At 44.4% G+C, this 22,047-nt stretch overlaps 1 protein-coding gene across 3 annotated transcripts in view; it reads right to left on the minus strand.

The window, feature by feature from the left end:
* Positions 1-3,940: 3,940 nt before the first annotated feature.
* CYFIP2 (cytoplasmic FMR1 interacting protein 2) overlaps positions 3,941-22,047 on the minus strand; it is a 130,573-nt gene continuing 112,466 nt past the window's right edge. For 2 of the 3 annotated variants that reach the window (XM_024760135.1, XM_024760136.1), the window contains 5 exons: positions 17,151-17,223; positions 16,591-16,685; positions 10,863-11,101; positions 9,164-9,311; positions 6,744-6,911 (listed from right to left, as the gene is read on the minus strand). In XM_024760135.1, coding sequence (XP_024615903.1) covers positions 6,744-6,911; positions 9,164-9,311; positions 10,863-11,101; positions 16,591-16,685; positions 17,151-17,223 — 723 coding nt within the window. Of the gene's footprint in view, positions 6,912-9,163; positions 9,312-10,862; positions 11,102-16,590; positions 16,686-17,150; positions 17,224-22,047 lie in introns of all 3 variants that reach the window. The other variant, XM_024760134.1, reaches the window with a different exon arrangement.

The following is a 22,047-nucleotide window of genomic DNA, read 5'->3' on the forward strand; positions in this document are numbered from 1 at the left end:
GAATCTGCCTGCCAACACAGGGGACACGGGTTTGAGCCCTGGCCTGGGTAGATCCCACATGCCGCAGAGCAACTAAGCCCATGTGCCACAACTACTGAGACTGCACTCTTGAGCCCGCGAGCCACAACTACTGAAGCCCATGCGCGGAGAGCCCGTGCTCCGCAACAAGAGAAGCCACCGCAATGCAAAGCCTGTGCACCACAGCGAAGAGCAGCCCCTGATCGCCGTAACTAAAAGAAAGCCTGTGCACAGCAACGAAGACCCAACGCAGCCAAAAATAAATAAATAAATTGATTTAAAAAAAAAAAAAAGCCAAATCGTAGGCTAGCTGTCTTTTCTCTTCCTAGAAGCCTCTATGTGGAGGCTTGAAAATAGTGAGCATTCAAGAAGTGTTTCTCAAGCAATCGCATCCCAGACTTCAAACAGTCCAGGGCCCCAGACACAGCACCTTTCCCAGATCTATTCTCTTCTCCATTGTTATGGGTTGAATTTCTCTCCCAACTCAACTCATATGTTGAAGCCCTAAACCCCAGTACCTCAGAATGGGATTCTATTTGGAGATAGTCTTTAATGAGGAAATTAAGGTAAAAGGAGGTCATATAAATGGGCCCCAATTCAATGTAACTGGTCTCCTTAGGAAATTATGACACAGACACAGAGCAAAGACCATGTAAAGACACAGGGAGAAGACAGCCATCTGTAAGCCAAGGAGAGAGATCTTAGAAGAGACTAACCCTGCTGACACCTTGATCTTGGACTTCTAGCCTCCAGAATGGTAAGAAAATAAATTTCTGTTGTTTCAGCCACCTGGTCTGTGGTATTTCATTATGGCAACCCTAGCAAGTGAATCCACTCAGCTACCCTATGCTCTCCCATCATGAAAATGCTTCCTCTTTCCACCTGAATTCCTTCAGTACTCTGCCAAGTCCCTGCTTCCCTAATTGTGCCCAAGGGTCAGGACTGCCCATGTGTAAGTGGTTCTTCTCCTGTGGGAATTTAAAAAACGATCTTAACATGGATTTCCACACCCTCAGTCCAAGAGTTTTCAAAGAATGTTTCATGAGAGAATCATTAGTGATGCAGAGAAAGGAGTGTCCCAGGTCATAGCCATTTGGGAGACGTGGTGTTAATCCAGGCTGATTAAGCTCTGCAGGACGTCACAGCACTGCTGATCTTCAAGAGGGGAGAGAGCACAATGCATTCCCCCAATGTATTTGAACGTGGAATCTTCTTTTCACTGTGCATTTCTCCAGACTCACAGTGCTCAATGACACTAGATCAAATATACCAGCCCTAATGATGAGAACCCTTTGAGGTGGTGACACATGGCTGAGAAAGATTTTGAGCTTGTGAAGTAGTCAGCCTCCTCAAGGTACACCAGTAGGAAATGACCTAGAATTGGGAAACCAGAGCTTGAAGGGACCTTGGATTATTTTGTCCACCTTGAAGATGAGGAACCTGAGGCCCCAAGAGATTTGAGGGCTTCCCAGGCTGCAGCAGTGGGGGCCACTAATGCCCTAGAACTCATCTCTGTTGGCAGTCTTCAGGAAAGCAGGCGCTGTGTAACACAGGAGGCTCCAAGCACTGGTGCTGGTCTTAAACATATCCTTCTAGTGATCTTCTACTGCCATCCTTTCCGATGAGTGTGAGAGGTCTCCAGGTGCCTTCAGCCTGGGAACTTCCTTGCCACTATGCTGGGTCTCTCCTAATACCAGGCTTAGCTCAATCTTACTGACCCAAAGCCCCCCAGAAGTCCAGTAATCAAATTCCTAAGTCTAGTTTTGGGGTCCAGACTGGCTGATCAATTTACTATAGTGTAACAGCAAAAGCCCATCCTTTGGAACTGGGTTCATATTCCAGCTTTCACTTAGTAACTGTGTGAAAATAAACACACTGTATAGCCCCTTTGTCAAAGGTGGGATATAACACAGAAAGTGATGGTGGTTGATTCAAAGGAATGGATGGATGAACGGGATTTAGCACGGTGCCCACACATATTAGGCCTCATTAAATATTAGTTCCCATGCTTCCTCTTAAAACTAGGGATATATTGATAAATGATATATATGGAACAGGATAGAAAGCCCAGAAATAAACCCATGCACTTATGGTCAATTCATCTATGACAAAGGAGGCAAGAAATATACAATGGAGAAAAGACAGTCTCTTCAGTAAGTGGTGCTGGGAAAACGGAACAGCTACAGGTAAAACGACGAAGTTAGAACATTCTCTAACACCATATACAGACATAAACTCAAAATGGATTAAAGACCTAAATGTAAGACCGATAAACTGCTAGAGGAAAACACAGGCAGAACGCTCTTTGACATAAACTGCAGCAATATTTTTTTTGGCTCCATCTCCTAAAGCAAAGGAAACAAAACCAAAAGTAGACAAATGGGACCTAATTAAACTTAAAAGCTTTTGCACAGCAAAGGAAATCATCGACAAAACAAAAAGACAATGTACTGAATGGGAGAAGGTATTTGCAAATGATACGACTGATAAGGGGTTAATATCCAACATACATAAGCAGCTCATACAACTGAACATCAAAAAAACAAACAACCCAATTAAAGAATGGGCAGAAGAACTGAATAGACATTTTTCCAAAGAGGACATGCAGATGGCCAACAGGCACATGAAGAGATGCTCAATATCGCTCATCATCAGGGAAATGCAAATCAAAGCCACAATGAGCTATCACCTCACACCTGTCAGAATGGTTATCATCAAAAAGAACACAAATAACATGTTGGCAAGGATGTGGAGAGGAGGGAAACCTCCTATGCTGTTGGTGGAAATGTAAATTGGTGCAGCCAATAAGGAAAACAGTATGGAGTTTCCTTAAAAAACTAAAAATAGAGTTACCATATGATCCAGCAATCCCACTTCTGGGCATATATCTGGAAAAGACAAAAACTCTAATTCGAAAAGACACATGCACCCCAATGTTCACAGCAGCACTATTTATAATCGCCAAGACATGGAAGCAACCTAAATGTCCATCAACAGATGAATGGATAAAAAAGATATTATATATGTGTGTGTATATATATTGGGCTGGCCAAAAAGTTCGTTTGGGTTTTTCACATGATCTGATGGAAAAACCCGAATGAACTTTTTGGCCAACCTTACGCTCGCCACCCCCCGCCCCCACACACCAAATGGAATATTACTCAACCGTAAAAAGAACAAAATAGTGCAATTTGCAGCAACATGGATGAACCAAGATATTTTCATACTAAGTGAAGTCAGACAGAGAAAGACAAATATCACATGATTTCACTTATACGTGAAATCTAAAACAAAGATACAAATGAGCCTATTTACCAAACATAAACAGACTCATAGACATAGAAAACAAATTTATGATTACCAGTGTTGGGAGGGAGGAAGGAATAAATTAGGAGTTTGGGATTAACAGATACACACTACCATATATAAAACAGAAAAATAACAAACACCTGTATAGCACAGGGAACTATATTCAATACCTTGTAACACTCTATAATGGAAAAGAATCTGAAAAAGGATATATATGTATAACTGAGTCACTTTGCTGTACACCTAAAACTAACACATTGTAAATCAACTACACTTCAATCAAAAAAATAAAAAACAAACAACAACAACAAAAACACCCCCAAAAAACAAAACTAGGGATATAGTTTGTAGAGTTACACTGTCAGACTATGAATCCCCTAGGCTCAGGAACCATCTCCGATATCTTGCCCAGTGCAAGTCAATTTGTAAAGATTTAATTCCCCCAGTGAGAAAGGAAAACAAGCCATTAGTTTAGGGCGCAATGTCTTTGTCTTCTTTATCTTTATCTTCCTCCATTCTCTTTCAGGTTGTATCCTTAGGCATCAGTTTTCATGTGGCCTTCCACAGATCAACGACGACTAGAATATGACCCAGAATCAAGACAAGATGCTCATTTCACTAGTTTGGAAGCAGTTTTAATGGAGATGGAAATGTTTATCAACTCAACACAGTTACCCCAAAATACAAAGCAAAATATCATCTTCAGCTGCATAGCAAATATGATTTAAGAATTTAACATCATTATTTGATCACAAGCGTAAATATAAGTCACCATAAATAAATGTAAATTCATTGTACAAAAATCCCCAACAACTCTTAATACAAATATGGTACATTTGACAGTTTCTGAAACAGAATTTTTTTTAACCTTTTAAAACCTAAGTTTTTATTTTTCCTGGTTCTTAGATACACAAAAAATCAAAAGTGGGGGTGGGCAGTAACACCAGGAAGGAAAGAATTATTAAACCCTTTCGGTGTTCGTAAATCAATGCTGCTGGTGAGCCAGGGAAATGAAACGTCCCTCCTAAAGGTGAAGACCTCAATTTACTGGGATCAAACCTCTTGAGGATAATAGGATTCTACCCAGAGGGTCAAATTCAGGGCTATGAATGCAGGGTGGGAGGGGTGGACTGTGGAAATAGCAATCTCATCCAACCGGTGATCCAAATCTCCGCAAAGCAATGGTCAAGGATTTAGAATGATCTCCAGGACTTAACAGCCAGACTTAATCTGAGAGAGTGAGCCAGCTACTGTTCCCAGACAGGAATGAAGACTCGGAAGTCTCTGGAGCTTAGAAATTTTATGTGGGTTTTGAAGGTGAGTTTTACCTGGTGGTTCTCCCATGTCGGGTAATGCCTCACTTTTGCCTTTGGGATACATCTATGGTCATCAAGAAGAAAAAAATGAGAAATCGGAATACGAAGTGGCAGCTCCAGACAGGAGGATCTGACAGCTTCCACCCTGACTCACTTTCCTTCCCAACAAATATTTTCTTTCATGGCTCAGAGGGAGCTCAAAGCCCAAGGGTAGCAGTGCAGGGGGCCTCTACAGCAGTGGTCCTCAGACTTTCACGTGCAACAGAACAATCCAGCTTGTGGCAAGTGCAGATTTCCTGACCCTGCTCCCAGAGCTGTAGAATCAATGGGTGTGAGATGGGGCCCAGGAATCTGCATTAAACGTGCTAATCTCAGGAGGTCCTGATGTATGTGGCCTTTGGACCATACTTTGGCGAGCCCCACCTCTCTCCTCCCTGGTGAGCATGAGTGGGTAACACAAATCTCTTGCTATGGACACTTCTTTGCTCTTGCCATGGGGTTGAAGTGGGCCATCTGGTTAATGGAAACCATTTCCATTCATCTGCCCTGAGGGAGGAGATCATTACTGTTCTATTTTCTCTCTTTCTTTTCCTTCCTGGGCCAGGAGAGAAATATCCAATGTCTCACTTTATATGTTCTTACAAGCTCAGGGTCATAGATTCCCTTTGATGATGAGGTGCTCTGCAATGAGAAATTCACTTCCCAAAGGCTTCTGTCCTTCTAAACAGTCTCCCCATGCTTGGTAGGAGATCCTGCAGGGAATTTTGGTTCAGTCAGGGAAACGGAAGTAGACACGTCCCTGTGAGATATACGCCATACCTCTAAATCTAAGTTAAGGAACATCAAGGAAGTTGACAGTCAAAGATAAAATGTCACCGGAATCTTTCAGCTTCTAGGACAACAAAAGTCCTGATTCACCAGAACAGGATTCCTCTTTGGGGTATATTTTGGTATTAAAAGCTCGTTGACAAGTATTATTTATATTCCTTACCTCCTTGACCCCAAGATGTTTCTGGCTTCTATTAAAATAACCCTTTAATATTTTCTTTCTTGTGACAGTTTTCCTTGACGAGAGATTCTGTGCCAAGAAGTGGCCCCTAATTTGGTCGCTGGCTAATGCTGTGGGCAGTGCATGCCTGGCCTGTTCAAAGCTGTAGCCCCAGTGTCCATTACCCTGTGAAACTTGGTGCTCACTAAGCATTTGCTCAATGAATAAAGGACCCTCTCACCATCAAGCTGATGAGGTGGTCTAATAGCTTTCTGTTTTGGACTATGGAATCCCTGGCTGTGTTCTTAAATACTGCTTCTACATAGCGGTTCTGACCGTCTTCTTACCCCAATTCTACTCACCCATTCCAGTTGTGAATGCATTTCTGAATTCTCTCTAGGAGTGCCCTGAGAGGGGAGTCAGAATGTGGTTTTGGGAGTCCATGGAAGGTCAAAGGCAACACCACAACACCATCTACCATGGTACCAATACCAGGAACCTCGTCTCCCATTCACCATGGCTCTCAGCGCCTGGTCCAGGAGTATTCTTGGTGGTAGAATCCCTGGCGTACAGAGCAGAAGAAGATGCCATCTTGGGAAGTGGAGGGAGGGAGCCAGAGGAGGTGAAGATGCTAGGAAGTGGAAGCATGGTCAGGCTGACATCTTGGGGCATCACCACACTCTTTTCTCCATCTCTAAGACTTCAGTTCTGGGGTGGCACGTGGGCATTGGGTTGGAGGTCTCCATCTGAGGAGGAGGTCTTGGGAAGCAACCACAGATGTAGGGGACCATGAGATGGAGAAAGGGTAAAACTAGGGATCTTAACACAGCTGAGGGAAAAAAAAGTAAAAAAGAGAAAAGCATATACTGCCCTGTTTCCTTTCTTTTCTTTTTTTTTTTTTTTTCCATTTACACTATGGAGAAACCACCATGGAGATGTTGTGGGAGAGCATGCACAGGCCCAGCCCTCAGGAGGTGCAGATGTGTTTGGGGAGGTTCTTGTTTCCTTCCAGGTCCATCCCACACACTGTCCAGTCAGACCCTGTTGCAGGCTGGTTGTGGCTTTCTCTCTCCTGCTTCTCCTCCAGGTTGAGGGTTTGCAGGACCTTCCGCCTAGCAGGTGGTGGCCAGGGACTGGTGGATGGGTGGTTGGAAGCAGCGCACATGCTCCACGGTGGAACTGTCCGTCTCCACGGACTTCATGTACTTATTCAGGATGGCAAAAACCTCATTGTTCAAGATCTGGTACTTCCTGATCCTGTCTGCCATCTTCTTCAGGGGCTGTAGAAGGACAGGGACGTGCAGGTTAGGGATGGGAGGAGGGGACAGAGAAATCAAGAGAAAGGGAAGAATTCAGTTGAGGGTGGGGTCCGGGGTCCTGATGCTTCAATGATCATGCCACTCTCTTGCTTAAAGGCCTTCTATGGGTGCCCAGAGCTTGACAGTGAAATGTGAACTTGACCATACAATGCTTTCAGTTTCAAAACTTACCACAAAGCTGCAGTAATCAAAACAGTGTGGTTCTAGCATGAAGACAGACATATGGACCAATGAAACAGACAGCCCAGATATAAACCCTTTCAAATATGGTCAAATGATTTCTGACAAGGGTGCCCACAACATTCAATGGAAAAAGAATGGTCTTCTCAATAGACGGTGCTGGAAAACTGGATATCCACACACAGAAGAAGTTGGATTCTTACTTTACACCATATACAAAACATTAGATCAAAATGGATTAAAGACCTAAACATGAGAGTGAAAACTATAAAACTTTTAGAAGAAAACAGAGGAAAAGCGTTACGACATTGAGTTTGGCAATGATTTCTTGGATATGACACCAAAGCACAGGTAATAAATAATAAATTGGAATACATCAAAATTAAAAACTTATTTGCATTAAAGGACACTATCAACAGAGTGAAAAGGTGACCCAAAGAATGAGAGAGAACATTTTCAAATCATATATCTGATAAGGGATTAATATCCAGAATATAGAAAGAACACCTGCAATTAAATAACAGCAAAACAAACAAACAAAAACAAGCCAAATGACCCAATTAAAAAGTGAGCAAAACACCTGAATAGACATTCCTCCAAAGAAGATAAACAAATAGCCAATAAGCACATGAAAAGATGCTAATATCACTAATTGCTAAGGAAATGTGAATCAAAACCACAATGAGATACCACTTCACACACACATTAAAATGGCTATTTCCAAAGATACACAGAAAATAACAAGTGCTGGGGAGGATACAGAGAAATTGGAACTCCTGTGCATTGCTGGTGGGAATGTAAAATGGTGTGGTCACTACGGAAAACAGTATGGTGGTCCTCAAAACATTAAAATCAGAATTACCACATGATCCAGCAATTCCAATTTTAGGTGTATACCCCAAAGCAATGAAAGCAGGGTCTTGAACAGTTATTTGTACACTCATGATCACAGCAGCACGATTCACAACAGCCAAAATGCGGGAGCAACTCAAGCGTCCATCGACAGATGAATGGATAAACAGAATGCGGTGTATATATACAATGGAATATTATTCAGCCTTTAAAGGAAGGGAATACTGACACATGCTACAACAGGGTGAGCCTTGAACACATTATGCTGAGTGAGAATTCCACTTATACGAAGTACCTCTAGAGCAGTCAAACTCACAGAGAAAGAAAGTGGAAGGGTGGTTACCAGAGGCTGGGGGGAGGGAGCATGGCGAGTTACTGTTTCCTAGCTAGGCACAGAGTTTCAGCTGGGGAAGATGAAAAGTTCTGAAGACGGAGGTGGTGATGGTTGCGTAACAAGGTGAGGGAATTTAATGCAGTAAACAGTTAAAGATAGCTAAAACAGCAAATTTTATGTTACGTATGTTCTACCTCAAAGCAAACAAAAAACCTTTGAGGTGGCTCCTGCCTCTTTTTCCTCTCAGCAGGTCCTGCAGACCCACCCTCTGTTCCAGCCATACATCTTCATGCCTCTGTGCCTTTGCTCTAGCTGTTCCCTCTGCCTAGAACATTCTCCCCATCCTGCACCCCATTTTCTGCCTGGCTATTTGCAGCTGGTCATTCTGGACTTTGCCCAAGCATCGCCTCTAGGCGGAGCCTTCTGAGGCCCCTGCCCAGCCCCTCAGCCTGCTTTAGACAGCCCTTCTTGATGCTCCCGCAGCAGCCTTGCCTACCCGACACACGACAGCGGCGCTCATCCCATCCCCGTGGCTGCACAACTTTCGTGTTCAGAGTTTGTGCAGATGACGAAGCAGCATTAGCAGAGTCTGACTGGCACAGGGAAGGTGTGTTTCAGGTCTGGAGGCTGGCCCTGCCCTGCGGGGTGATGTGATTCATCCCAGTGGGTTACGAGCCAGTGACTCACGGCTTCTTACGAGAAGGTCACCAGCTGCTGAATGTCTCTGTACCTACCTGCTGCGGTGTGGGGAGCTGGCCTCCATAAGCAGCTCACCCTCCTCTGCCGATGAAAGGCCTGCTTGTCAGGCCTGGCCCCAACTCCCAGGACCCAGCCACGAGCTGCTTACCACATTCTTAATGATTTCATCCTTCCCGTCCTGCCTCTGTACTTTCAGCAGGTGGTAACAGAAGTCGAAAAGGTCGAAGCGACGCTGCTGGCCCAGCAGGACGATGATGGAGCAGCCAGCCCAGTTCAGGCCATCTCCAAAACACTGCCTGGGAGTGGGAGAGGAAACAGCTGGAGTGAGAAGCAGGAGGCAGAGGGGGAAGGGACCCTCATCTTGAACCAGCAGTACAGCTAGTGAGCTGGCTCACCTCTGGGCCAATTCTCTTAATCTGTAGAATGGGTACAAGGGAAGCTGTGAGTGTGGACTCATTTGTTCCTGGGACTGTGGTTATATTATAAGCCCTGCTAGCCATGAAGAGGTGTCAGTCTGTCACCCCACTAATGTAAGAAAAATCAGCTTTGAAGAAGACAAATTTGCAAGAAAAAAAATCCAACCAGCCTTTGAGATTTATGTAGCCAGTGAGAATTCTGATGAAGCTCTGTCTTGGCTCTGGAAAGGAACCAGAGGAACACCTGGGAGGGGAAGGATGGTTTCAAACCAGGAGACCAGCTGGCCATTGTAGGTGGAGAGGGCAGGGACTGGGGGTGGGGGAGGGACACGATGGGGCATGAACAGACGCTGCTGGTGTGCCGGGCTGCCAGTCCTCTTGGGTCTGGTGAAGCTCAGCCTGCACACCCCCAACTCTCAACGGCCACCTGGGCAATTTGGGAGGCCGTGGGGCATCTCTTGGCTGGATCGCTCGCCCTTGAATGCAGCGCAGCCCACTGGGAAGGTTTCCCAGCTTCCCCACCGCTGTCGCGGAAAGTGCAGCTGCTCTGGAAATAGCCTTCCCATCCCACTCCCAGCACCACTCTCTCGGGGAGGCCTCTCTGGCCCCCGTGCGTGTTTCCTCCAGAGCTCCTGGCTCCTGGAGGGCAGGCCCTGTCTGCCCTCTTCGCCACTCTGCTCTTGCTGTGTAGCTGGGTGAGTGACGGGAGAATGGGGCTCTGCTTCTGTCTTCTCTGAGAACAGGACTGGGTTCCTCTCAAAGGCACCCCTGCTTTTTAGGAGCAGAGGCCTCATGAGCAAGGTGGGGCCCACCTTCTGCTAGGGGAGCCTGTCTCTGTTCTACGACCCCTGGAGCTCTGCTGGGGTGGGCGGTGAGATCTTAATACCAAGCCCTGGCCAGAGCTCCCCCCGCCCCACCCCTTCCATAGGCCCAGCTTCTAGTCCCGTGAAGACAGGCCCTGAGAGGTCCAAGGCCCCGATATGCACACACTCCATGTCTGTCTTCAACCACTTGGAGCCTTCCCTGTGGGGTCCCCTTCTCCCCTCTAAGAGCTGAATCCTAAGCAGTGTTCCAGCTCAGCTGTCATCTGTGAATTAAATTCCTATAATCCACTTGTCTCTCTTCATGGGCATCTGTTGTCCTTCCTGCCCTCGCTGCCAAGGGACCTCATTAGATGCACCTTGTATCTATTTTCTAGTCTTCTCTTGGCCCTGTCAACCCCACATACCAGGAACTGTCTACTTTTGCTCTGCACAGATGCACGCCCGGCACCTAGAACCCTGACCGACATACAGCACGTGCTCAACAAACCGTTGTTGGACAACCCCGCCCCTGCCCTCCTTTCTGGCTGAGCTCTGGCTGCCTGATGGCTCTTCGGGTCAGGGATGAGCAGGTTGGGGGGGCGACCCCGCCTTCCCTGGGGCTACTCACTCAGCTGTGAACTCGTTGGTCCCCACGGGGATGCAGTAGACGAACTGCATGGCACTCCACAGCCGGTGGAACTCCACGCACTCGTCAACGTGCATGACGCCGTTGGTGGGCGGGGGGCCCCGCCAGATGGGGTCCTGCAGGTAGCTCCGGATGCGGGTCAGGATGACCTCGAACATGGACAGGCCGCAGCACAGCCGCTCCTTGGTCAGGAGGTCGCCCTCCCGAGCGATGGCGATTTGCTGGGAATGGGAGAGTACATACACCTGCCAGTCACACCTCAGACCTCATTTTCTACCTCTCACCCGATATTCCCAAACGCCAGAGCTGGCTGCATCTGTAATTCATTCACCAGAACTGAGGTCTTGCCCAGAGCAGGTCACTAACTTTATAAACCTGAGTTCAATCGCAGGGGGAAGTCTTGGGGTAAGTAAAACCGAGGAGCCATCGCTAGAGGAATAGTATAAAAAAATTTCAATCCACCTATATAATGAAATGCTAGGTAGCCTTTGAAAAGACTGAGATGATGCTACTACTAGTACTATTGCTACTACTGCACTGTTACTACTACTAGCACACACTCACTGTGTAATACACCAGGCCCTGTTCTATGCATTCGTTAAGTACTTACCTTATTTACTCCTTACATAAACCCCATGAAGAAGACGCCATTATTATCCCCATTTTATTGAAGAAGAAACTGAGGTTCAGAGAGGCAGTCAGTGAGTGGAAAAGTTGGGATTTGAATCCTAGTAGTCTAGAGCTGTGGATTAAATTGTTAAATGAATAGAGCAAGTTGCAGAAGAGGACATATACTACAATCCTATTAAAAGACATCAGTAACACAATCCCACAGACAGACACACAAAACTGTACGCATGTATGTGTATGTGGGGGTGAGACTGTAAAACATTCTAGAAGGATTAACATCAGTTGTGGGAACAGATGGGCTTGGAGAAGCAGGTGGGGTTTTCATTTTACTATAAATACTTCTGTACAGTTGAATGTGCTACAATAAGCATATGTTACTCTTAAAAATTTGTCGCTGATTTTACAGATTATTCCTCCCGTTAGAAGTTCTCTGACTACTGTTAATAATAATTTAAACTGGCTTCTCATATGGCATCTGGTTACTACATCTCTAATAATCAGCCAGCTAGACTAGTACTTCAAAACACATTACCATCTGCAGGAGCAGAAAATATCTAGGGGTAGAGGTCTCAAAGCCATGTGCAAAGATAACAGATATTAACATCTAAGGTCAAAGTACAATCTCCAAATCTAGGGACAAAGCTTAAGAGGGCCGGCTTCAGAGACAGAGAGGTCCACAGGGCACTCCTGGGATCAGTTCCCCAGAGGGCGGGCCCGCCCGAGAGCTCAGTGTACAGTGTGGCTGGGTGGAGTCTGCCTGCCTGCTCCCTGCACGCTCCCCACACCCTACAGCCCCTAGAAAGAGGGCGGCCTCAATTAAATTAATCCGTGAAGGGAAGTAAATCAGGAAACACCAATGCTGGAGCCCTTTAGGCATGTGGGTCAGGAGTGTAGCTGTCATGACAGCTATAAACTGAAAGAAGTCTAGGACAAAAAACGTGAATTGGGGAAGAAGAGCTTACGACCTGTGTTTCGAACACAAGAGGGAACCCTGATTCACGGTGACTCATCTTGATTCTGGTGGCAGAGAAAGAGCGCTCCAGTGCAGAGAAGCTGCCACAGTTAGCTAGAAATACTTCTTTTCAAAAACCCTGACCCCAGTGCTTGACTCTGTTCTCACCAGGCAACTCCCTGTGGTAGTATCTGGACCCTGACAGGGCTCCCCACTTTAGAAAGAGAGTACCTGGTACAGCGAAGATGCTCAGTAAATAAAGAACCCACGTTTGTTCTCAAGTCATGGTTATTCTCCTTCAGAAATTAATACAGAGAGTTCTAGCTTACTAGTTAACCTGTGCATTTAGTTAGTCTGTACCAGTCCTCAGGGCCTGACAACTGTGGGAGGATCTGAAGAATTAGCAACAGGGTTTATAAACCTGCAGACAGATTTTGAACTCTAATGACCACCCCCCCGGCAACCAGAGCCAACCAAAGGGCCTTGACTGAAATGGTTAGGGGCTTTGCCCCTTTCCTGAAAAACTGTTTACCTTTATGGGTTTTCCTATGAGCTACAAGAGTAAAATCTGGAAAAAAATTTGTAAAAATATTATATAAGAAAATAAAAATCTCCCGTAAATCCCATCACCCACAGATGAGCTTTCTTAAAATACTTATGTATGATTTATTTGTGTTTATGTATGTGAGCGTGTATATGTATCTATTTTAACACAGTTTAGGTCACACTATCTACATTGTTTTTTTCTCTTAAGGTACTGGTACTAAAAAAAAATTTCCTTTAGTATATTCAGTAATATGGTTTTTTAATGGCTACATAAAATGGCCATTGACATACGTCATTTATTTAGTTCTCTATTCCTGTTGGTTATTTTAAATTGCTCGCAAGTTTTCATCATTATAGACAACTCGTAAGTAATTATCCTTATATATTACACTTTTTGAGCTTCTCTCTGGTTATCTTCTTAGGATAAAATCCTAGAAGTAGAACTGTCCAGTCAAAGAGTATAAGCAGTTTTAAAAGGCTTTTGTTACATAGTGACAAATTAGTCCCAAGAAAAGCTGAACCACTGTACACCTGTCTGTGTCAAGTCTGTTCCTTGTGCCTTTAGCAGTACTTCATTATCATGAAGAAAAGTTCTTAGCCAACTTGCGAAATGAGCTATATCCTTCTCTTTCACGTTGCATTGATCACTGGTAAAGCGGAACACTTTTTCTCCTGTTTGTTGGCATTTATATTTCTTAGGCTGTGAGTTTTCTTTCATGCCCTTTTTTCTTTCTTTTTGCTTTTAATTAATTATTTATTTATTTTTGGCTGCATTGGGTCTTCGTTGCTGCACGTGGGCTTTCTCTAGTTGAGGTGAGCGGGGGCTACTCTTCGTTGCGGTGCGTGGGCTTCTCATTGTGGTGGCTTCTCTTGTTGCAGAGCACGGGCTCTAGGCACTCAGGCTTTAGTAGCTGTGGCACGCGGACTCAGTAGTTGTGGCTTGCGGGCTCTAGAGCACTGGGTCAGTAGTTGCGGCACGCGGGCTTAGTTGCTCCATGGCATATGGGATCTTCCTGGATCAGGGCTCAAACCCGTGTCCCCTGCACTGGCAGGCGTATTCTTAACCACCGCGCCACCAGGGAAGCCCTCTTTTTTCTTTTGATATGAGTGTCCTTCTAATCTGAAAAAGTGCACTAAAGATTGTTTGTTGCATATACCCTCAATCTGTGACTTTGTGTTTCATATATATATATATATATATATATATATATATATATATATATATATATACACTATGTGTGTATGTTTAACATAAATTTTAGCCATTTCTGTTCCACTCAGTGGGGAATTTTTTTCTCTCTCTTTCTGCCATTCTTTTCTGAGTTAACAAGGGTATAGAAAAAGCATCTGTGAAATCATGTGGAAACATATTTCTGCATGGAGTACTTTGATTGTATTTAGGATACTTTGGAGAAAAATAACTCCATGCTCGCTCTCTCCTTTCTGTTTTTTAGAAGCTTTTTACTTATTTGTTTATCATAGTGATTGTGAAAGGCAGCTCAGCTAAAAAGACAAAACAGCTATTCGCCCATTTTATAGATGGGAAAACAAAGACCAAGATATTAAATGTCTAGCACTAGATTATGCAACAATTCAGGGGTAAAGCTGGAAAGAGGAGTCCTTCAACTCCCTGACAGAACATTAATTCGTGATAGCACTGGGCAACAAACCAGGTCACCTCAATTTTTCCTAGAAACAAATACAAGCAATGCAATACAGTTAAACTCTCCCAACATTAAACATGTAGCAGAATTTCCCTGTCACCAACCTAGAAGTTATGTGAGTTCCCTGAACCCCAGCAAGCTTGGACGTTAATATTTTAAAAATGTTTCTCTGGTCTACAGGAGGACTAAGTTTTGGACTATTTCTTAAGGGCTGGGAGACTTATAAAACTGGCATTTCCTCTCGGGCAGAATGTCTAGGCTTTTGTTTGTTAAACATCAGCATTTGACAAATTGAGATTTCTATCAGTCCCAAGGAAATAGTGTTCATCAGAACACGGAAGGAATTCACAGACTTCTAAGTGGAAACACATGCCGAAGCCTGGGTGTGAGAGGCCAGATTCTTGTAGGATGACACCAACAGTGGAGCAGACACATTTATATGTCGCTGGCTTGGGGGATTTCTCCCTAGAAGGCAATCTTTAGAGGATCTCCTGTGTTCAGCCCCGGAAGGCCAAAAAAGAAAATGTGCATATTTCACAGTATCTACATTCTCTCTGTGGTGACTAAAGAACCCAAATGTCACTGAATGTTTAGTCACTGTTTTCAGTAGGAGGTGGGTGGCCTGCAGGGGGTCTGGCTGGGGCTGCTCATCAGTGTGACACCTGGGCAGATGGGGCCCTGTCATGGGCTCCAACACTTGTCACGTTTTTCGAGAGAAGAGGCCGCCTTCCGCCCTCTGTGGAGGATGAGAATTTTTCTGATTCATGAGCTTTTGTGATGATAGGAGAGAGGACCTTAGGGATGCTAGTCCAAGAGCGGATCTGAATCCTAAACCTTTTAAACAGTCGGTTTTGGGTTTTGTGGAACAGAACAAGCCATACTGGCTTGTCTCGCTGCAGTGCCCTGTTTTCTCTTCTTCCTGAATTCCTACCCTGATCCGTGCCCTGCCCCACCACCAAATGCTTGATTCAACTTGAATCAACTTGAAAGGAGACAGCACATGCTGTTTGTTTCATCCCTTTCCCCTCCAAAGTATCTTCTTTCCTGACTGCCTGCACGGTTTGTGAGTTCTCCAAAGGCAGGAGAATCTCCATGTTCAGGTTTGTAAAAATGAGTTTTAATTACAGATTTAACACCTGAGCTCATTCACCTTCAAAAATATTAGAACATTACAGATAAATCTGCCTTCTTTGATCTCCCCACCCATCTCTGTTCCTTTCATCTTTCTTCAGAGGTTGCCACCATTATGAACTGGGTGCTTTTCATTTCCTAGGAAAAGTTTTACTTAATATGGTTTTTTGATATGTGTTTTAAAAAATACAAGTAGCATCATGCCCCATGACCTGTAGTGCAACTTGCTTTATTCACCTAACCATGTGTTTATGGTCTGTCCACACTGATGCATCTAGATCTGATTTTTTTCTTTTCATTATTATGTAGCAGGTATTCATCATTTGAATGATTTTACCACATTTTATTTAGTCAACACTCTACTGATTGACATTTAGGTTGTTTCCAGTTTTTTGCTTTAACAAACAATGTTTACATCTTATGTTCCTGTAAGAGTTTTTTTTTTTTAGCAAAGATACCCAGAGATGAACTGCCGGTTCACAGGGCGTGCGGTTCTAATTCTGAGAGATAACTCAGCAGAATTCTTAGTACCTAACGGGGAGTGACAGACACTTGTCTGACTTCCTTCTTTCTTGGCAGGATAGATGATACTGGGTGCAGGCCTGAGAGTCAGCAAAACTCATTCAAGACCTGCCCTTGCCACTAACAGGCTGTGTGCTGTTAGACTTTCTGTTTCTCTCTCTGGGCCTCAGTTTCCCCATCTGTACAATGAGGAGGTTGGACCAAATGCTCTCTCTCCCTCTAAAGTTCCTGTTGGTTCTCTGAGTCCGTGATAGGAGGATCGTACCTGAGGGGTCCCCAGCCGCTCTATCAGAGGGACCAGGTGAAGTGGCGCGTACTTGGCTTCCAGGCGTTTCATCCGGACCTCCAAACGCTCCCCCTCTGCAAAAGGAACAGTAGGCAGAAAATGAGATTCAGGGCACACCGGGGGAAACGGGGAAGGAAGAGCTCTCAGAGGACCTGGTGACGTATTTGTATTCCAACACTTGGATGGAGTGTGTAGAACTGTTTTCCCTGGTTCTAGCAAGTGTGATCAGGACCCACTACAAGGAAAATGTTCTATTATCTGTGCCCAACAGTGGAATCATCTACCTCATGGGGTGGTGAGTTCCCCATCACTTGAAGGATTTAGACCAACCAAGCTAGACAGCAACTTACTAGGGATATTCTAGAAGGACCAAGGCCTGGAGCATTTGGAGCACACATTTCCACTTCTGTGACTACCCAATAGCTGTCCAAAGCTCTCAACTTCTCCATTTCTGACCGCACATCTGAGTTTATTGGGATTAAGTGAGCATGAGGTGCAAATTCAGACTGGCCATTTAGCTGCTGTCAGTGGTTTCTTACCTTTGATGTAGACTCTAGGCAAGATGTTTTGGAAGGGTGCAGCATGGAGCAAATCACAGACTTCCTCCTGAGACTGAAAATAGAGAAGGAGGGAAAGAAAGAGAAAACCATTTTTATTTCAAACCAGAAAGAATTTTCATTACTAAAAGCTTGAACACGGGAGTCAGCCAGACCTGGGTTCAAATCCTAACACTTCTACTTAACTAGCTGTGGGATCTTAAGCACGTTGCTTAACCTCTCTGAGCCTATTCATTTATCTGCAAAATGAGGATGAGAACAGTACCTATTTTAATGGGTTACTGTGAGGATGAAGTGAGAGAACGTATAGCCTCATAGCACAGACCCTGGACATAATGAGTGTGCAGTACATTTTCATTACAATCTTATAAGGAATTTGTTGAAAGAATTCAAAGTGGCAGTGGGATCAAATAGAGATGATGGACCCAGACTATGTTCATCTGGCTAGCTGTGAGGCCTATAGGCTCAAAGCAGGTAGCTAGACCAATCCTCCAATCCAGTAATACAGGATGCCTCTGTGTGAAGGCCTGGGTCTGGTTGCTTTTCTCCACCCCAGACTCCAACTGGTGAGGGAAGAGGGACTAGGACCCAGACAGGTTTTGATGGGGACTCTTTATGCATAAAAGTCAAGGCTAAAAGCAAACGTGTACTACAAAGCCTGGAGGAGAAAGTTTGGGGGAGGACAGGCCTGGAAGATATGGTCAAATGGGCTTACTGTACCAGGACCAGCTAATGATCACTGGATTTCAGTGACGGGGAATGGGACCTACACGAGCCACCCTCCACGGGTCTTGGTTTCTCTTCTTTAAACTGTGTGGGGATCTGGATTAGGTAAGATCCAGCCTTCATTCAACTCTGATACTCTTGGCTTCTAAAGCATCTTGAGAAAATCAGGATTGTGAGGGCCCTTGGCTTTCTTAACCGGGCATGGGTAGAACATGGCCATCCTGGAAATATAGCAGGCCAGCTGCTCAAGAAAGAAACCCCTAAACTCCCTCAGTCTTTGAAGTGAGGATGACAGAAGGAGGACAACTGAACTCTCCAGAGAGACCTGCTTGATCTGACTTGTCATTCTCAGTTTCTTAGCCAGAGGGGAAATTTCCTCACTTTCTTAATTAATCTGTTCCTCCCCAAACCAGTAAATTAAGTAACTTGGTCTTTACTGCTATGTCTAAGCTTAGGTCCTTTGATTCATCATATAATCTGAAAACTTGCCTATTGATTATTCAGGCTACTGCTCATTCATTAATATGGTGAATTACATGGATTGATTTTTTTTTTTTAATTTTTTAAATTTATTTTTGGCTGCGTTGGGTCTTCATTGCTGCACGTGGGCTTGCTCTAGTTGCGGCGAGCAGGACTTCATTGTGGTGTGCAGGATTCTCATTGCCGTGGCTTCTCTTGTTGTGCAACACAGGCTCTAGGCACGCGGGCTTCAGTAGTTGTGGTGCGCTGGCTCAGTAGTGTGGCACACAGGCTTAGTTGCTCCGCGGCATGTGGGATCTTCCCGGACCAGGGCTCGAACCTGTGTCCCCTGCATTGGCAGGTGGATTCTTAATCACTGCACCACCAGGGAAGTCCCTATATGGATTGATTTTTGAATGATGAACCAGCCTTGCATTCTTGGGGTAAACTTCACTTGGTGGTGATGCGTTATCCTCCTTACGTATTGGTGGATTTTTACTCTATATCCATTAGAGACACTGATTTGGAGTTTTCAAGTGTCGTCGGTGTTGGTATTAGGGGGTAATGCCGACCTCATAAGTTGGAAAGAGTTCTATTTTTTCTATTTTCTGGAATTGTTATTATTGCTTCCTTAAATTTTTGGTAGAATTCACAAGTGAAACCAGCTGTATCTGGAGTTTTCTTTGTTGGAAGTCTTTTTTTTTTTTTTTTTAACTAGGTATACAATTTCTTTAGCACATATAGTACTGTTCAAGTTATCGATTTTTTTTTTAAGTGAGTTTTGGGGTTTTCTGTGACTCAAAGACTTGATTCCTTTCATCTAAGTTTAATTTATGGGCTTAGGGTTGCTTGTAGTATGCCTTTATTATCCTTGTGATGTCTGTGAGATCTATAGTGATATCCCTATTTCATACCTGATACTGGTAATTTGTGTCTTCTCTTTTTTTTTTCTTGGTCTGGCTAGAGGTTTATGAATTTTATCAATTTTTTTCCCCAAAGAATCAGCTTTTAGTTTCATTTATATTTCCCTATAGTGTTTCTGCTTTCAATGTTGCTGATTTCTGTTCTTATCTTTATTATGTCCACTCTTCTGATTGCTTTGGGTTTAATTTGCTTTTCTTTCTCCAGTTTCTTATGGTGGAAGCCTAGACTACTGATTGAACACCTTACTCTTTGTTAATATACTGTAACATTTAGGCTATTCTTCGATACCTCCAGTAATCAAGAGCTCAGTACTTCTGGAGGCAGCCCAACCCATTTTTGAACAATGCTAATGGTTACAAAGTTTTAAACCAAGGCAGTCTCGCAGTAGTTTCCATTCAAGATCCTTGTTCTGCTCTTTAGAGTATTACTGAATGTGTTTTTCTAGCCAGATTCTTCAGCTACCCTTCCATCTTTCTCCTCCTTTCAGGACCGAGCACCTTACAAGAGCTTTCTACCTCTCTCTCCGTTTCCCAGTCTTCACTTCCCTTCACAGCAAACAAAAATATCATGCCCAGCTATAACACGCCATGGCAATGGCTATGGCAAAGATTACTGAAGGCTGCTCTGTCACCAAGTTCAATGGATACCTTTCAGTCCTCGTACTATGGCATCTCTAATGTATTAGGCACTGTCTTCCCTCAGTTACTATGACAATGAGTTCTGTGGTTTCCATTATTTTGATTTCTCCTTTTTAGATTCTTTTGCAGGTTTGGCTTCTAACCACCCTTTAAATGTTGGTTTTCTCCAAGGTCCCTCTTTCTTTTTTTCTCCTCACTTCATTTTACCTACTTTGTCTCACCTACTCCCATGTCTATAAGCACTGCCTTTGATTCACCAGCTCTGTATTTCCAGCCAGGCTTCTCTTTCAAGCTCAAGACTTGGATATCTACCTCCTTACTGGATATTTCCACTGGATATTCCACAGCTCCACATTTCTAAAGCTGACCTTCTTCTCCCCTTCTTATCTGAGGTTCCTTTGCTCCCAGAATGGCACAATAATCTCCTCACCTGCCCAAGTCTAAAACCCGGGGTTCATTTTTCATCTCTCTTCCTCACGTCCCATGACCAGTAAGTCCTCATGTCTTGGATTCTCTCCACATTTCTCCACATTGACCACAACACTATGAGCTCCTTAAGGGTAGGGATGCCGCCTCTATTTTTACCTTTTATCCCCAGTGCCTAGGACATGATAGTCTCTCAATAATTATTTATTAATGAATGAATATTTGTTATCTCACGTTTCTTAGATGAATAAATGAATTTTTTGATCCACATGACTATCCTCCATATATGAGAATACTATTACATCCATTCATCCAACAAACATTTATTGAGTACCAGGCACTGTTCTAGGCTTTGCAGATATGATGTTGAACGAGATCGCTGTACTCACGTAAGTTACATTGTAGTTGAGAGAGATAAAAACAAGTAAAACACACCAGAAAATTTCAGATAGCGGTAAGACACAATAGGGTACCAGGCTAGAGTAGACTGGGAGTGGGGAAGGGACTACTTCAGAGAGCATGGTTAGGGGAAACCTTTTTGAGGGGGTAGATATTTAAGTAGAGAATGGAATGAAGGAGCCAGCCATGTAGATATGAGGTGAGTGCAATGGTGCTGAGGCAGAGAGTAAGCTGGAGTATAGTGATGCAGGTAGTCACAGTACAGTCTTAGTTCCTAACAGAAGGGAGGGACCAGATCATGCGAGGTCTCATAGTATGGTATGAAGTCTGGAATTTAAGTGCAATGAGGAATTACGCAAGTATTCCAAGAAGAGGATTGGTACACATGGCCCTACTGCCAAGTTTTCTTATCTTTCTTGTTTACTTTTCTTCCAAAATTTTCAGTTGCACCTAGAAATGTCTTCTTACTAGGAAAGTTGCCCCCTTGCATGAATATCAACTTTCTATTTTGTTAATAAAACTGACCTTAGAAGCCACCTTAGGGGATGGAGAAAGGGGAAGAAGGCTCTGGGCCCCCTACAACAAGACCAGTGTTGTTGCTTTATTCATTTTACATGATGAGCTTCCACTTCAGATTTCCTCGGGGGAGACAGGAGTGTTCCATTTAGCCCCCCTCTGCACCCTGCGCCTCCCACTCGAGTTTGCAACCTGCAGGACCAGAGGTTCTTTGGGGGTGCTTCCTGTTGGCATGCTTCCTGTGTATTCTCCACCTTGTAATGCCATTTGTTACTGAAGGTGAAGAAAGAGAAGGATGTGGTTTCCTCATAGAGGTGGGAAAGCATTTGCCTGGAAGGTCCCCAAGGATGAGCTATGTGGCCATTTGCATGATGAGGGTGGCTACATACCCTGCAACGCCTTTTGTGGAAGGTGCTTGCTTGGCATTCATGAGCTGAGGCCATTGCGACTGATAAAAATGTCCAGTTCAGAGCACACCAAAGCCTGTGTCAGGGATCTGAACAGACTTCTCTGTGGGCACTTAGGCTAATGCACACCACCTTCTCATCCAACCTCTATCCTAAAGGATGGCATCTGGCCTTCCACTCTGCTAGGAGCCCACCCAGCCCCTAGACTGTGAAGGCCACCTAGAGTGGGTTTCTTCCCCACTCCCTGCCAGCTCTTTCTGCTCCAGCCACAACAGCTTTCTGTTACTTGAATCCACCGTCTGCATATTCATCACTGAATTTCTGCCTTCTCTCTGGAATGCTCCCTAATCTATCTCTCCCACCCCGCCTCCTTTGCTTAGTAAA

Source organism: Neophocaena asiaeorientalis, unplaced genomic scaffold, assembly GCF_003031525.2.
Source record: "Neophocaena asiaeorientalis asiaeorientalis breed wild unplaced genomic scaffold, Neophocaena_asiaeorientalis_V1.1 scaffold336, whole genome shotgun sequence".
NCBI lineage: Eukaryota > Metazoa > Chordata > Mammalia > Artiodactyla > Phocoenidae > Neophocaena > Neophocaena asiaeorientalis.